This window comes from Gossypium raimondii, chromosome 5 (genome assembly GCF_025698545.1).
Source record: "Gossypium raimondii isolate GPD5lz chromosome 5, ASM2569854v1, whole genome shotgun sequence".
Lineage (NCBI taxonomy): Eukaryota > Viridiplantae > Streptophyta > Magnoliopsida > Malvales > Malvaceae > Gossypium > Gossypium raimondii.
This window is the reverse complement of record NC_068569.1, coordinates 41,934,928-41,951,236: the sequence shown is the minus strand read 5'-3', so window position 1 is coordinate 41,951,236 and position 16,309 is coordinate 41,934,928. Positions and strand designations below refer to the sequence as shown.

At 34.0% G+C, this 16,309-nt stretch overlaps 2 protein-coding genes across 2 annotated transcripts; both read left to right on the top strand.

The window, feature by feature from the left end:
• Positions 1-6,987: 6,987 nt before the first annotated feature.
• On the top strand, positions 6,988-12,885 carry LOC105766120 (pyruvate dehydrogenase E1 component subunit alpha, mitochondrial). The gene is made up of 8 exons (XM_012585445.2): positions 6,988-7,777; positions 7,858-7,937; positions 8,431-8,508; positions 11,098-11,193; positions 11,305-11,376; positions 11,466-11,519; positions 11,652-11,717; positions 12,540-12,885. The coding sequence occupies exons 1-8, from the start codon at positions 7,084-7,086 to the stop codon at positions 12,582-12,584; spliced, it is 1,185 nt and encodes a 394-aa protein (XP_012440899.1). The 5' UTR covers positions 6,988-7,083; the 3' UTR covers positions 12,585-12,885.
• Positions 12,886-13,017: 132 nt separating this feature from the next.
• On the top strand, positions 13,018-15,800 carry LOC105766121 (probable galacturonosyltransferase-like 9). Its single transcript, XM_012585447.2, has one exon. The coding sequence runs from the start codon at positions 14,450-14,452 to the stop codon at positions 15,545-15,547; it is 1,098 nt and encodes a 365-aa protein (XP_012440901.1). The 5' UTR covers positions 13,018-14,449; the 3' UTR covers positions 15,548-15,800.
• The last annotated feature ends 509 nt before the right edge of the window (positions 15,801-16,309 follow it).

Genomic DNA, 16,309 nt, shown 5'->3' with positions numbered 1-16,309 from the left:
ATGCCCACAACACAATACAATTCATAATAGTCATCACACATTTCTCATATCGCAATATCGTATCATAATAACCAATCCATAAATATTCTTATAATCACATAATTTACCAAAATAAAATAAGGGAAATAGAAATTTTACACTCAAAACTTAGGATAAAGGTTTAGGCTATTCCTAAGCTCCCATTTAACACTATGAATCGTGTCTACTAGCAGCGATTCCAAACACTCACTGATCATGCTTTCGCCTAATTGCCGAAAGCTTAAACTAGTTTTTCCTTACCCCTTTTGCCTTACTCGTAGAAGGCTCTAATGGTTCTAATGCTTCATACATAATAACCACACGATATACATTCAAAAATCAGCCAAAGACTTACCACAAGCAATAAAAAACAAAAGTCTAAACTAAGTTCTCATGTAATTGAAACCTTTAACATAACAAACTTTAAATTTGAATATCTCGGTCTATACTCAATCTTTTCACCTAAAACAAAATTCGTTCATCTTATAATTCACCTACAACTAATTCCCAACTTTTAAACTACACAAAACTACTCAGTTCATAGTATCGGCTTTTTCGACATGTTTATGGCTATTTTTTGAAAATTCATTAAAACTCAAGAAATATTTAATGAAACTTCAAAAAAAGTTTAGAAACCTCTTAATCATGTCAAAACTAATTGAAAAACACTTTGAAACCACATTTTTACTCAAAATCTTGAAATCCACTATTAACGACTCAATTTTCAGCTTTTATTCAAAACATACAATTTAATGGCTAAAAATTCAATTTTAAAGGCTAGATAACATTAGAAACTCACAAGGAATCGAATCTTTACCTTAGTTGACGAAAATCTAAGAGTTTGAGCGAAAATTCGAAAGCTTAACAATGGAGAAAACTATGGTGTTTTGGGTGTTTTTCTTAACTTCTATGGGGATTTATAACTTAAGAGATGATATAAATCAAAAGGAATTAGAATTTGGAATTCAAAATCAATTGGGAAAGTTGGGAGAACTATGGATGGCACAAGTATAAGAGGAGAAGAAGACTAACGTGAAAAAAAAACTATAAATGGGGTTTTTAGGTTGGATTTTAAAATCTGGTCTAATTGCCTTTTAAAAACTCTAAGTTTTGACTCTTTTACAAATCAGTTTTTTTTTCAAAATTAAAGGTATTTAAAACTAATTTTTAGAAATTGATTTAATTTTTTAAAAGCCATAGACGAAAACATTACCGATATACATTGTCGCAAAATTTTGAACACTCTAAGACTAAAATTCCTAAAATATCCCTAAAACTCGTAGGTCATATTTTGGGGTGTTACAGTTGTAGATGTTGCGACATTGTGCCTTAAGGTCATGACTTCAAGCTTTCAAGGTTGCAATTTCAAGCCAAACATCAAAATGAAGGGGATCAAGTAGATTGTGGTCCAGGTTGTGACACCAACTAGCCAATGTCACGACACTAAGTACGCTTCAAGCCTTCTTTGAGTCAATTGTTGTAAAGGTCAAGACACTAAAGCTTGGGTGTCGTGACACTAAAGCCTAACAAGTGAAAATTTGCTAGGGCAATTATTTTTCCAAACAAGCTTAAGTCATCACATTTTGAAAGGCAATTTTGTCAATATGAGGGTTGTAGTGTCAGGTTATTTAAAGCCTCTTTATGGCACAAAAATCTAGACATTCAATATTCCTATCATCATCTTTTTGTTCCTTCAATCATTTTAGATTCCTAGGTTTTTCCTTTTCTAGGTTAGATCTATTTTGCCATTTTCTTTATTTTTTTGCACTTTTCTTTAAATAAAAAAGGTACAAGGGCCTCTTGTGTCATTTTGGGTTTTTCTTCATGGTATTTGATAGATTTAAATGTTTTGGTTATTCAAAGTTGCAAAAAGTATTAATTTGAATTATGGATTATTCTTGCCTGTCATCAATTCCATCAAAAACCTCTTCAAGATTTACTAAGCATTTCTTAACCCTTATCTTTTTTGTGATTATTTGATGATTCATTTGAGCATGAACTTGGTTAGGGTTTTATGTTTTGATGATGAGTAGGAACTAAACTTTATTGTGGTTGATTGACTGAAATGTTGAATGATTAATTTTAGGGTTAGGAACTAGATTGTGAAAATTAGATTAAATCAATAAACTTCAAAACCTTGAATTGATGAATCTAAGGGAACATTTAGATAGGTGATACTTAGAAGAGATCTTATTGTGAACAACTTTGATATTCCTGATTTAGTCTAATGAGGTCAAGAGATAAATTGGACTAAATTATATAATTGGGTAAAATGGTGTTTGAGAGATAAAATTGGACCAATTAGGAGTTTGAGAAATTTAGATCCCTAATACGAGAGTTAATTATCAACATTGATATTAATCAACTACACTATTTTATCTGGTTAATACTTTTGTGATTTTAGTATTTATTTGATTTAGTTATTTTAAATATAATTTAGCTTAATTCACCTCATTTTATGGATTGTCGTAATATACTACTTAGTCATTAGCATGCTTAATTGTTGTCCATTCACCTTATCACCCGATCTCCTTTGGGTTCGATCCTTGGACTGCTCTAAGTGTTTCATTGTACATTTACAAATATTACAAGTGTCCCATTGTACACTTACAAATATTACAACTGACATGTCATACTTGTAGTCAAAGCCGCTTTTAAATCTCTATATTTTGTGCTAATTCTCTTATCGGTGTTGTACATTAGTATGCGGTCAGGAACCCTTTCCTACATCTATGGGGCCTTGTCTAGAGAATATAATACAATATGAATCAATAGTGCAGGTTGTAATCTAAGTTCAACCTACTCACTAAGTTGCAACCTTACTCCTATGCATCCACTAAAATCATTTTTCCCACTAAGACTTTCCCCTTAAAAGCTTAGTTACAAATTGAACATCAAAATTGTTTGTTTACGATCAATTTAACCTTAATACAAATTCTTATAATGAACAAATAAGTGTTCTTTCTAATTCGTACATAGACATATAAACAAGTCTTCTTTAAATAGGCAATTGTAGATTTATAATCCCCTAATTAGTGTAATCAAAAGGTAGCAATGTAACTGTGCTCCAATTGATTTTCTTAAGGCATACAAGAAGAAGAGATCTTTAGCAATAGAACTTCTATAGAAATAACATCTCTTCAAATATGGATGTTGGATCTCACTAGAAGTCTTTGAAAATATTCTTACTTGATCATGTATCTTTACCAATCACAAACCAATTTTAATATCGCATATTGCTGCTCAAAATCTTCAAAGAGATGAAAGAAACTAATAAGATTTTTTGGTCAAAATATGCCAACATGTAAAGCAGTTTTGCTTAATATCTAGATCCAAAGTGAACTATAATGAGCGATGCAACTAACACTAACAGGAGCTGCCTCCGACAAGAATTTCAATGCGGCTTTTTATCTAAATACAAGATTACGTGGTACTGGAGTTAGGGGTGAAGCTAGAAAATTTTTTTCGAGGGGGGCGAAATTAAATTGTAAGTTTTACGATAGTAAAAATACAATTTCACCATTTTAATAGCCTCTATGTTTATAATTTTTAAAGGATTAAATCAAATTTTTATCATTTTTAAAGGGGCCAAAGTGCAATTTTACCTTTACTAATTTAAAATTTTAAAAATTTCTAAAGGCTTAAATAGAAATTTTTCTATTTCAGGGGGCCGGGGCCCTGCCAGCCCCCTGGTTTCGCCCTGATGGTAGTTTATCAAATACTATGAAGGATTTGTGATGGCTATTGCAATCTCAAAAATAGATGAAGCTATAGATGCATGCACGGCCGAGAGACACTTGCAGCAAACAAAGCATTGGAACGGGGTTATGGTAGAAGACAAATTAACCATGTTGCTGCCAAGTCATAGTGGAAGATTACCCTTCTACTATTCATTGGAATCTAATGAAATGGTATTAAACATTACCTAATCAATAAAGCTTCTCCAAAAAAGAAAAAAAAAAGGTTTATATTAGAACCGAATAATTCAAATAGACCCAGCTAAGCCTAATATTATGCTCGAATTGGAAAAAGAAAATATAAAAGATGGAGTTGCTCAGACCCACCACTCTGCTCTAGTTGGTTCAATGATTAAAAGGATTTTAGAGTGATAGATGTGCCATGGTGCAGCAGCCAGCAGCGAATGGCATCACTAAACTCACTCTCATTCAAATTTAAATAAATAAATTCAACATCTTCATTCGCCAATTGCCTGTTGCCTTTCTAGACTTCTTTTTTCTTTCATGTTTAACTCCTGTTAATATTTTATTTTCTCACTACTTTTAATTTAAAAATTAAAAGTCTAATTGCTACAGTTGTTACTATATTTTTATTAAATTAAATATATAATATTTATCTAAATTTACTCTAAATATTTTCTTGAGTTGATGTTACGGGTCAATGAGCACTAACTCAATTATGAATTTATTAAAATATTATCTCATATAAATTTAAGAGTATTATTGTTTTTAAATATAATAAATCTATAAAAATTGATCATAATGATATTTGATCTCAAAAACACGATGTATGATAAATAATTAACTTTACTATTATAACTAAAGAATCAAATTTTATATGAATTTTAATAAATATATTTGTTAAATCTTTTCACAAAGTTCTAATTATAACATAATTGAAATTTAGTAGAAACCAATTAACATTGTTGTTAATTAGTCTTCAATTTTAAATCACAAAATAGAATGAGACTAGATTTTTGAAATTGAAAGTGAAAAGATTAAATTTAAAAAATCTAAAGAGTATAAGGACCGAGAGAAAAATTAAACCATAATAGTTATATAATAGCATGAGTTAATTGCACTAGGCATTCTCAAACTATGCTTCTCATTCTAAATTAATCCTCAAACTTCAAAACGTTTAATTACATCTCCAAATTAGTGTTGTTATATCAATCGAGCCCTTTTGTTATTAAAATTGTTAATTAAATCATTAAATGACTTAATGACACGTCGATTTTACGTAACTAAATTTAAAATAAAAATTTAAAGATATAGAACATTGTCGCATAAATTTCAAAAGTAAAAACTAAAAATAAGGTAAAACTAAACAAAAAGAGTGAACTATAAAGTTTTCGTACAAATTTTGTAAACCTCAAAACTAAGACTTTTAAAACATCTATTTACAATATTCATTTTTCTTAAATTTTTATTTTAAATTATGCCACATAAGATCTGAGTGTTATTTAATAGTCACTTTGAATAACAAAGGACTTAATTCATATGACTTCAATAATTTAGGGATGTAATTAGAATGATTTAAAGTTTAGGAACCAATTTAAAATGAAACTCATAGTTTAGGGATGTTTGGTGTAATTAACTCTAATAACATTGCTTAGAAAATATTTGTTACTTTGTATAAAATGTTTTTATTGAAAACATGAAAAACAAAAATACCTTAGTATTGATATTTATTACTTTTTATGTAAAATGATTGATGGGCATCAAACGACCAAATATAAATTTCTATGACAAATATAATAGTGAAATGAAATATAGAGCAATAGGGTCGAATCCATAGGGACTAATTATTTAATTTCGCCTTTTCTTGTGACCAAATTTGCTGTTGCGATCACAGTCGTGCCCACGACCTGTGCGTAGTAGTGCTAAAAAAAAGAAATAAAAATGGGGGGTTTAAATTGATTAAGATAATAAGGAAATACGAAGTGTAATAAAATAAAATAAAAACAAGTTCAAAGTTGTAAAAAAAAATAAATTTAAGGAAATAAAATATTTTAAGTTTAGCCTTAGCCTCGGTGTACTCCAATCTTGAATTGATCCTTGAAATAGATTCTCTTCAAACCGCCAACTCTTCCTCTCGTAGTCAATCCCGGTATCAGCTGCAAATGAACCCTTGTCAAATTTCCAACCACGTTGCACGTATCCGTAATTTAAGACTTCGACAGCCTTGCACTCTCAAAATCTCAATTCAAATTAACGACTTTAACCGTATGGGTCGTTTGAATTTGATCACTGTCTCCCTTGACGAAATCCAATTAGCTTTTTCCAATTGAACACGCTAATTTGTTAGCGGAATTTTGAATATAGCATCGCCAACTCAATTTCCCAACTGTACGTTAAACGATTCTAACCTAACGCACGCTTTTTGAATTGAAATCAAATCAACTTTGAGGGACGAATTTATACTATCCCATATACCGAAATGATAGTGAATACCAAGTTGCGAAGTATTTAGTGTGGGCTCATATCTCACGATTATTTTGTCGAAGTGATAACCGGACTAAGGCTAAAAAGGATTTAGTTAATCATGAAAAGAATCATACTTGAAAATAAATAGTTTAAATAGAATTGTGGAAAGTGGGAAGGGACAAGGCCTTGGAAGGCAATTAAACCAAAAGGTTGAAATCAAAAGAGAAGAAAGGATGAAACAACATAATTGAATGGCAAAGACGTAGGAGGAAAAAAAAAGAGAGAATTTATTAAATGCGAAAGATAATCCTAAATATTATCACTAAATAATCCTAAATATTATCACTAAAGAATTCTAAATATTATCATTAAATCAAATCAAATCAAACCGAATCAAATTTCATTTTTATTTAATATATAATTAGTTTTAGTTTTATGATATAAAAATATTTTATATTTAAAATAATAAAAATAATTTAAAAGTTCTTGAAAAAGTATTGTTTTTAGAAATATTTATGAAAAGACTTTAAAATTTTGTCAAATAGTATTAAAAATCTTAAAACAAAACACATTTTATTAAAATAAACTTAAAAATTCGAAATAAAAATTAATATGAAAAATAGAGAACTGAATTAGTCGAACTGGATTATGATGAATAGTTAAGAAATTAAAAACCGACCGAATTAAACCATATTATCCTAGGTTAGAAGACTAAATTTCAAATATCCAAAGCGTATAAGGACTGAGAGAAGAATAAGACCATAATAGTTATATAAGAACAATTGAAAGAACAATTTTCTTTATTTTATAGCCTTCATCTTCTTTGCTCTCTCTGTATTCCTTAAATACCACTCGCATCCTTAGTTTGGACCAACCTACGTCTCCTAATCCGACGGTCGAGATGGCTCTATCACACCTCGGCGCTTCTGCTTCCCGCTCCTCTAGTCTTCTTAAACCCCTCTCGTCGGCTCTTTCCCTCCGACGCCCTATCTCCGGCGATAACTCTCCCTTGACCGTCGAGACCTCTGTCCCTTTCACCTCTCACCAGTGCGAAGCTCCCTCACGTTCCGTCGAGACCAATCCGAAGGAGCTCCTTACCTTTTTCCGAGACATGGCGCTGATGCGTCGGATGGAGATCGCTGCCGATTCACTCTACAAGGCTAAGCTTATCCGTGGTTTCTGTCATCTATACGACGGGCAAGAAGCCGTCGCCGTTGGCATGGAAGCCGCCATTACCAAAAAGGACTGCATCATAACTGCCTACCGCGACCACTGCACGTTCGTCAGTCGCGGTGGAACCCTGCTGGAAGTTTTTGCTGAGCTGATGGGACGCCAGGCTGGTTGCTCTAAAGGCAAAGGAGGTTCGATGCATTTTTACAAGAAGGATTCGAATTTTTATGGCGGTCACGGGATTGTTGGAGCTCAGGTTCCGTTAGGATGTGGCTTGGCTTTTGCGCAAAAGTATTCTAAAGACGAAACCGTGACTTTTGCTTTGTACGGTGATGGGGCCGCTAATCAAGGGCAGTTGTTTGAGGCATTGAATATCTCTGCGCTTTGGGATCTGCCTGCAATTCTAGTCTGCGAGAACAATCACTGTGAGCAATTGAAATGCAATATTTTTGATTTATGATATTCAGTTTTTTGGTAGATTTTCTTATTTAATTGTAATGTACAGATGGTATGGGGACAGCAGAGTGGAGAGCCGCGAAGAGTCCAGCGTACTACAAACGTGGGGATTATGTTCCTGGTTTGAAGGTGAGAATTAGTTGGTTTGTTGAGACAATGGTTTTGTTAAGTTGCAATTTGTTGGTTCTTGAGCTATGTGAAACTGTAGATGTCGTAGTACTGTATGCGGAAAAACTGTGATAGTTGTGATTTTGCGCTACGTGAAAGTACTTATGCTGATTTAAAACGGAGGTCTATGGCTTTGTTTTGATAATCCTTTTAGATTAGAACTTAAATGGGATCTCAAGGGCTTTTTACTGCTTAGATAGTTATACTATTTGGTTCTTAATATAAAAGTTTGTTTTCTTCTAAAGTTCAGGGTTTGATGCAAACAGAGAGTTTTCTAGTAGACCTACTGAGAGAAAACCTTTTTCAGCTATAAGGATGTAATTTTTTATTTTATATTTTATTTGTAGACTTGAGGTAATATATGTTTGAAGTTCCTTTCCTGGATGATAGACAATAAATGTATTTTGTGATATTGCACTTTAGTTCTAGTTGTCATATGCTTCTTATCCTATAGGTGGATGGCATGGATGCCCTTGCTGTGAAGCAAGCTTGCAAGTTTGCCAAAGAGCATGCCTTGAAGAATGGACCAATTGTAAGTTTATTCATCCAGCTCCTGACTTTTTTATTGTTTTCAGTTTCTTGTGCCGGCCATTTTTCATAATGGTGTGAATTTGACCACTTCTGCTTCAGAGAAACTTTGAATTTCTTTTTTACTCTTTACTTTTTGTAAGATCTTAATATTTGTTCAATTTGTATTATCTTGTTTACACTTACTGCTTTTAAATAATCAAATTTCTCTACTATGTAGCAAGCAAGTTCTATTTCTCCTACATGATTTACATTATAATAGAAGTCTTAGTTCCTCTATGGTTAATATGCTCACTTCGACTGAGAAGTCACATGTTTCATTTAGAAACCTTTTTCCGATCAATCAATCTTTTAGTTTATTACCTACGAAGAGCAAGCTGGGAGTAAAACTCTTCCTTGGGAAATTTTGCTTACTTCAAACTATTTTCTTCTTGCAACAGTCCTACATAACATCTTTAAGATTCAGAGTGCTAATAAGTTTCATCTTTATGTAATGCAAAATGAATGCTTGTATCACATCCGAAGCCTTAAGATGGGAAAAAGGGCACTCATTGAGACTTGATTGGAAGAGTGCTAAAACACAAGATATCAGCTTTCTAGTAGTTTAATCCTGACAGATAGTGCAACATGAATGCTTGTATCATATACCAAGCCTTAAGATGGGAAGGTCACTCCTTGAGATTGAATTTCAAGAGGGCTAAAATACAAGATATCAGCACATAACAGAATAGACCTATGCAAAGCACTTGTTAAACTGGGGTGGGTATGAGTGCCTATCTAATGGTACTGTCCTGTTTTAATAATAACATGTTTGGTTTCTCAAGGGAGGAATAGGTAAGGGAAATGAAGCAGAAGTTTGGTTGTAAGTTATTTGGAGAGCCTAAGAGAGAAAATGGAAACTGAAACAAGCAAATTTCTATGTCCTTCAGTTATTTACATATTGAGAGAAGTGAGAGAAAAATGAGATGAAATTACAATTAAAGAAATATGACCACTTTTTGGCTATGGATTAGGCATATACTTGGAGAGATTTTAAAAGTGGATCAAGTTGATAGTTAGCTTATCTTCTCCTTTTAGGATTTTCTATAAAGATGGACTTAATAACCTTCTCTTATTTGCTTTCCATTTCTCTCACTGGTCTTATTAATGACGTGCTTTATCCGAAGCCTTTCGGATAAGTAGTATTAAGGAGGAAAAATCTTTGTTTTGTAGCTATTGGAGCTTTGTAGATGTACATGCTGTCAGAGTTGTAACCTGGAAGGTTAAACTAATCCTACTTAAATTAGAAAGTTTATCTCTACAAAAGAGTAAGCCAAAACTTATCTATTTTGGCTAGTATGTGCAAATCCCACCATTTATAGGCTTAGAGGAATTTTCTGAAGCCTGGTTAACTTATGGATCTCGATTGTGGCACTGAATTGCCAGAAGTCATCTTTTTACCTGCATGTTGGTTATATTTAACCTGGTTCTAGATGAATAGCGTTTTAGGTGAGCTGAAACTCTGCAGTGCTTATCCGGAACAAACATCAGAGAATTTCTGGAGAAGTTTTCCTGGCTGTAAAGTTGCTTGAGAAATCTTCATGACACCTAAAAAATGGGTCTAAATTTGTGGTCAATGGCAAGCTTAACTTGGAAACTTTTATAGAAAGGATAAGTAGCAATGTCATGTTACACGAGTTTTATGGGAATCATGCATTCCAATGTCAGATGCTTACTGTCAACAGCTTCTTTATGATGCCACAAGGAGATTATGGTATGGCAGTCACTGATTGGATGATAAGACGACTTTGATGCTTATATCTGATGAAAAGTTGTTTGCAGGGACAACCTGTTTGTCTGAGAAAAAAGAATATTTTGAGGCATAACTGTTATGGAATTTGTGTTATGGGATTTGTTTTTTCATTCCCGCATATAAAAGCTAAAAGTAGCAGTATCCTAAAATTAATTGATGCTTATAGGATAAATCAGTAACTTCAAATATGCTTGCTAGACAGAAAAGTACATTAGGTGCTTGCCATGGGAAATTATTCTGTGGCTCTCTATTCTTAATTAATGGGGCATCTGTACCTGGTTTTTGGCTGGGTATTAATTAGTCATTTTCAGTTCTTTCCCCCTTCTCTTTTTCAGAAAAATAAATGCTAGTGACTTGTAATTCAAAGCAAGAAGATGCTGTAAATTATCATCAACTGGAATTTTAGGTCCTTACTCCTGTAACTCACAAATGTGTTTAAAGCTATATTGCTTAAACTCTTCATTTTTCTTGAAGTACTTATTGCCGATGCCCATTTTCAATGCTTATTTGTGAATAGATATGACTTATGAGGATATGACCCTCCAAGGGCCCGCAAAATATATAGAGAAACTTCAAAATTCAACATAAACATGTCAGACACATACCCGAGTCTGAATGACATAGGTTTAAAGTTGTGAAAAATTCACTTTATACCAAAGATATATGATTCTGAAGTTCAAGAATGTTTTTAGTAATGACGAGGCATGTTTATTTGCTTCTACTTCCTGTTGGAAATTTCATGCTACTTTCAATATTTCATTGCATAATTGACATATTTTGATTTCTGTTGCTTGTATGCAGATTCTTGAAATGGACACATACAGGTATCATGGCCACTCCATGTCTGATCCTGGAAGCACCTATCGAACACGTGATGAGATTAGTGGTGTTAGACAGGTTGATACACAATTCATGTTACTTTCTCAAGGACTTATTTGTTAAATATTAAACATTTATTCTTGTAATTTAATCAAGTAATACAAAACTGACATTGATGTATGTTTCTAGGAGCGTGATCCAATTGAAAGAATCAGGAAGCTGATATTGTCTCATGATCTAGCTACTGAAAAAGAGTTGAAGGTATTTGAGTCACTTTTGGAACTATCAGCATTAAAATGTTATGTATTGTTATGGGTAGTGAAAATATCAAAATATGGAAAAAATTTCAGGATGTTGAAAAGGAAGTGAGAAAAGAAGTAGATGATGCAATTGCTCAAGCTAAGGTTAGAAATTTTTTGCTGCTTTCATTCTGAGTTTTTTTAATGAGTTTATTTGTATTTTATGTTTACTATTGTTATTTTGAAGTTTTGTTTAGTTATTTGTGGATACTAAAATTCTTCTTTTTTCTTTTTCAGGAAAGTCCAATGCCTGAACCTTCTGAACTCTTCACAAACGTGTATGCGAAAGGTTTGGGTGTTGAGGTCAGAATCATTTGCTTAAGATATAAATACATTTATATTATTTGCCTATCATTATCTTCGCTAAGGTTTCTTAATTCGTCAGTAAATTTTGAATTTCTATATTGAATGAATGTTGCTTAAATGATTGCTTACTGTGAGATAAGAACCGTATCCTTCTAGCAAGTCCATTCAACTGATAATAATTTGAAAAAGAATGATAAGAAATTGATTTTTAATTAAAATTATTTTTGTAAGTGATTAAATTTGAACTTGTAACTTCTTGGTACCCATATTTATTAAATTAAATACTTATTTAGGAATAAAGCAACATTTAGTCTCTTAACTTGTAATTTTTCACAATTTGATCCTTGAATCATTAGTCCCGGAACTTGATAACTCTTCCCAATTTGGTCCCCAAACTTATATTCCATTAAAGTGATGACATGATACTCTGAGAACATTACTTGAAAATTTTTAAAAATATATATAAAATCTTGAAAAAGCACAAAGATAATTATTAAAAAAATATAAAATGTTTTAAATGTTTTTAAAAAAAGTTTAGGCAATGATGTGACATGATTTCGAATCCAAGTTCAGGGACAAATTGGGAAAAAATTTTAAGTTTCAAGACTAATATGGACCAAGAAAAAGTTCAGCGACTAAATGTTCAATAAATAGGTTGCATTTGTGAGAGAAGCAATGCATGAATATTCATATTTAATATTATTTTGTAACTGAATAATCTGATTCAACCTGTTCAATAAATGAATGAATGATCCAAAGGTCACTGGAATGGTCTCAGTCTGATTTAATATTATTATTATCATTTTGTTTCGTCCGCAGTCATTTGGAGCAGATAGGAAAGAAGTAAGAGCTACACTTCCATAGTTTGAGACTTCTCTGGAGTGAGTTCATTAATTTTTAACTCGTTGCCCACCAATCAATCTTGCAAGACTGAAAAGAAATAAAGCAGCTAGGGAAGGTGATCTGATTTCCCGGCTATCAATTTGATTTTGCACTTCTATTTGTATTTGTATAGAGTACTTTATTTGGTTCCTCTCTATAGATTATGGACTGAGTTGTTATGTGTAAATGTTGTGGTTTATCCCACGGTTTTACATTACCTATGATTTGATTAAATAGGTTGCATTTCTGAGAGAAGCAATGCATAAATATTCTTTTCTTCAAATGGAGGAGCTTTTATGCTCTCATTTATAGCTCAAAGGTAAGTTTCGTCAGATTCATTCTTTATTAACTTTACCTGAAATTAATGATCCATGTCGCTCCATGAAAATTGAATCAACGAGGAATCTTTTAATATAATGTTTCCCGATTTTACAAGTCTTAACAGTCATCAAAGATACGAACATTCACTACTATAAGCAGAGGCGGTCCCCGGTTGGCTTGAGTTGCCATATACCTCCGTAGCTTCTTATGTTCCTGTAAGGTGAGTATCAAACCGGGCGTGCTGTTAATCTCATGATTGATAGAGATCACCAGGGGGTTGGTTAGTGCTGAAGAAGTCTTTCTCACAAGTGGTCACTAACTCCTCGACGGATTTGAATACAAGCCAGTAGCTAGTCGAAAAATTGTTCTCATGGGATCCAATTTTGGAATATGGAGAAACCATCAATCCCAAGTTCTAATTTAGCAGCGCACCAAACAAGCTGGGCAAAGATGCGGTCCGTGAACATGTGAATGTGATCATAGGTCTCACAGCTCTGTTGGCACAGCACATCTAGTATTAATATATCCTGGTCTTTACTGGGAAGATAGTTATTACTTAGGCTTCATTTGGATTCAAACACAACACAATGCGTTCTTCCTTTGGATTCAAGCACAACACGATGCGTTGAAAATTTTTACCTTAATTTTCAATTTCACTGCACCACAGTGAATTGCTTGGCTGTTTGGATGTCTTGCTTCCAGCACAGTGAGACGTTTTTGCTGCGTTGGACAGCTTTATCTCCACTGGTGCTAAAAGCTCTAGTCAGCTCCAACACGGTGAAACGTTTCAACGCACTGTGTTCTGTTTAAATCCAAAGGAAGGCTTAATTTCCACAGAAAAAGAGGAAGCTTGACTGCTTGAGCGTAGGTGTGTAAGAAATGATAAGTTTGTACTTTGCCTGAACCCCATTCCATAGCTGCCTGCCACTCTAGACCTCTTTACGCAAAGATCGAACGGCTCAGTTTGGGTTTTACTGATAGGGAATCCTGTTGGCGCCAAGTATCCTTTTTAAACTAAAACGGCTTGATTAACCCCAACCTCCTTGCTTTTAGGTTGACGAGGGGAGGTCCCATTTAGCAAAATGCAGATATATGAACACTTGAAGGATAACAGAATGGAAGAGGGAAAAAAAACGTTTGTTAAAAAAATTATCTCATTTTAAAAGGCCATCAACGTCCCAACCAACAGAATCTTGATTTAAAAAAAGAATGAAAAATATTTGCCCAAATCTACATATTCCGAAACAAAGCATAAAAAAGAATATTTGAAGAAATCTCCGATGGTGCAACATCCCATTCTTTGCTTCCATCACCAGTTTCCGCATTTGTCATTTAAAACACAAAAGACCCAACCCTTGGGCAGGAAAAAATTCCAAACACTCCTTTTGGGTAATAATAATGATCCTTCAATAAGCTACGTTTTCGCTTACAATGAAGCCGAAGACCATAATCTTCTTATTTTTCGACTGAAAGTTGAGAAAGAAACGGTCTCTCTTTTTCTTGGGTTTTTTCTTTTTTGAAGAATAATGCGTTTTATTTTATATGCGGCCGCCCTTTTACTTCTTCATTTCTTGCTCACGGTATCGTTTTGTCTTGCTATTCGGACCACAGTCGGAGGAGATGGGTTGGGGTTCCGGTTTCCGGAGGCACCGTATTACCGTAACGGAGTGGAGTGTCCAGTTTCCTCCGGCGACCGCAATTTAGTCCAAGTGGCAATGACTTTAGACTTTGAATACTTGCGTGGTTCGATCGCCGCCGTCCACTCCGTCGTCCGCCACGCTTCGTGTCCTGAAAACATCTTCTTTCACTTCATTGCCGCCGAGTTCGACCCCGCGAGTCCAAGAGTCTTGAGCAAACTCGTTCGCTCCACATTCCCTTCACTCAACTTCAGAATCTACATCTTCCGTGAAGACACAGTGATCAACTTGATCTCTTCTTCAATCCGGCAAGCCCTCGAGAACCCACTGAACTACGCTCGGAACTACCTCGGGGACATGTTGGATCTCCAAGTAGGCCGAGTCATTTATCTCGACTCAGACCTGGTCCTCGTCGATGACATCCTCAAACTCTGGAACACAACGTTGACCAATTCTCGAGTCATCGGCGCACCCGAATACTGCCATGCAAACTTCACCAAGTATTTCACGGCCGGGTTTTGGTCGGACCCGGTAATATCCCGGGTTTTCCGGTCGAGAAAGCCGTGTTATTTCAACACGGGAGTAATGGTAATGGATTTAGTGCGTTGGAGAGAAGGGAATTACAGGAAAAGAATAGAGAATTGGATGGAAATACAAAGGAAAAAAAAGATATACGAGTTGGGCTCATTGCCACCCTATTTGCTGGTATTTGCTGGGAATGTAGAAGGCATTGATCATAGATGGAACCAACATGGGCTTGGAGGGGACAATATACGAGGTTCATGTCGTTCGTTGCATCCGGGTCCGGTCAGCTTGTTGCATTGGAGTGGGAAAGGGAAGCCATGGGTTCGACTGGATGGTGGAAGCCCATGCCCTCTTGATCATATTTGGGAATCCTATGATCTTTACAAAGGGAATTTAATCAAACACCAATCTTTTCCTTCTGCTTTTGCCAATTTCTTTGAATACCCCAGTTATTTGTTTTGATTTCTCATTTTTTCACTTCTAGAAACAATGGTGATTTCCGTGATTTATATTTGTTTGTTGTACATAATCGAACTGAGCGAGAGATGAATAACCCTACCTCCTTAGTTTCCCTTTGAATTTTTTCTGAATTTCAATTTCCTGCAGCTTTTCTTGGGTGAAAAGGAAAATTGAAGAAAATCAGAGCTTTTCTAATTCAAAGCATTTCCTTTCTTGGATTTCATCGAATGAATGGTTTCTTGGAAAATTAGGTACAGATGGGAGGCTAATAGGTTTGCACGGACCCTAGTGCGCTGGGGAAGATGGAATAGTCATATGGATTTCAGTTTGGGTATTTCAAGAAACGAGTCAATGTGATTGAACCCATCTTCATCTACTAGTCCGGCCTCCTCAATCTCAATAAATCTTTTTTTTTTTCAGGCAATAAGATATTGACACAATCAATACAAATTACCAAACAATATTTGCAAAGTTAATTGGGATATCAGAACAAATTGAAGGGAATGAAAGCCAAACATATTGACTCTAGTAAAACCAAGGACTTAGGAATGGCGGTAGTACTAGTTTTTGGTTTAATAATTATGATTCTAACTAGGGTTAGATGCAAAATTTTAGGCTTATTTTTTAGGTCGAGGTTCAATAAATTCGGTCTAAAAAATGAGCTTAAAATTTTATTTATATCTGATTTATATTAAAAATGTTAAATCCGAATTCGACTCGACCCGATCCGACCGTAACAATTTTTTTTTATGTAAAAATGAAATT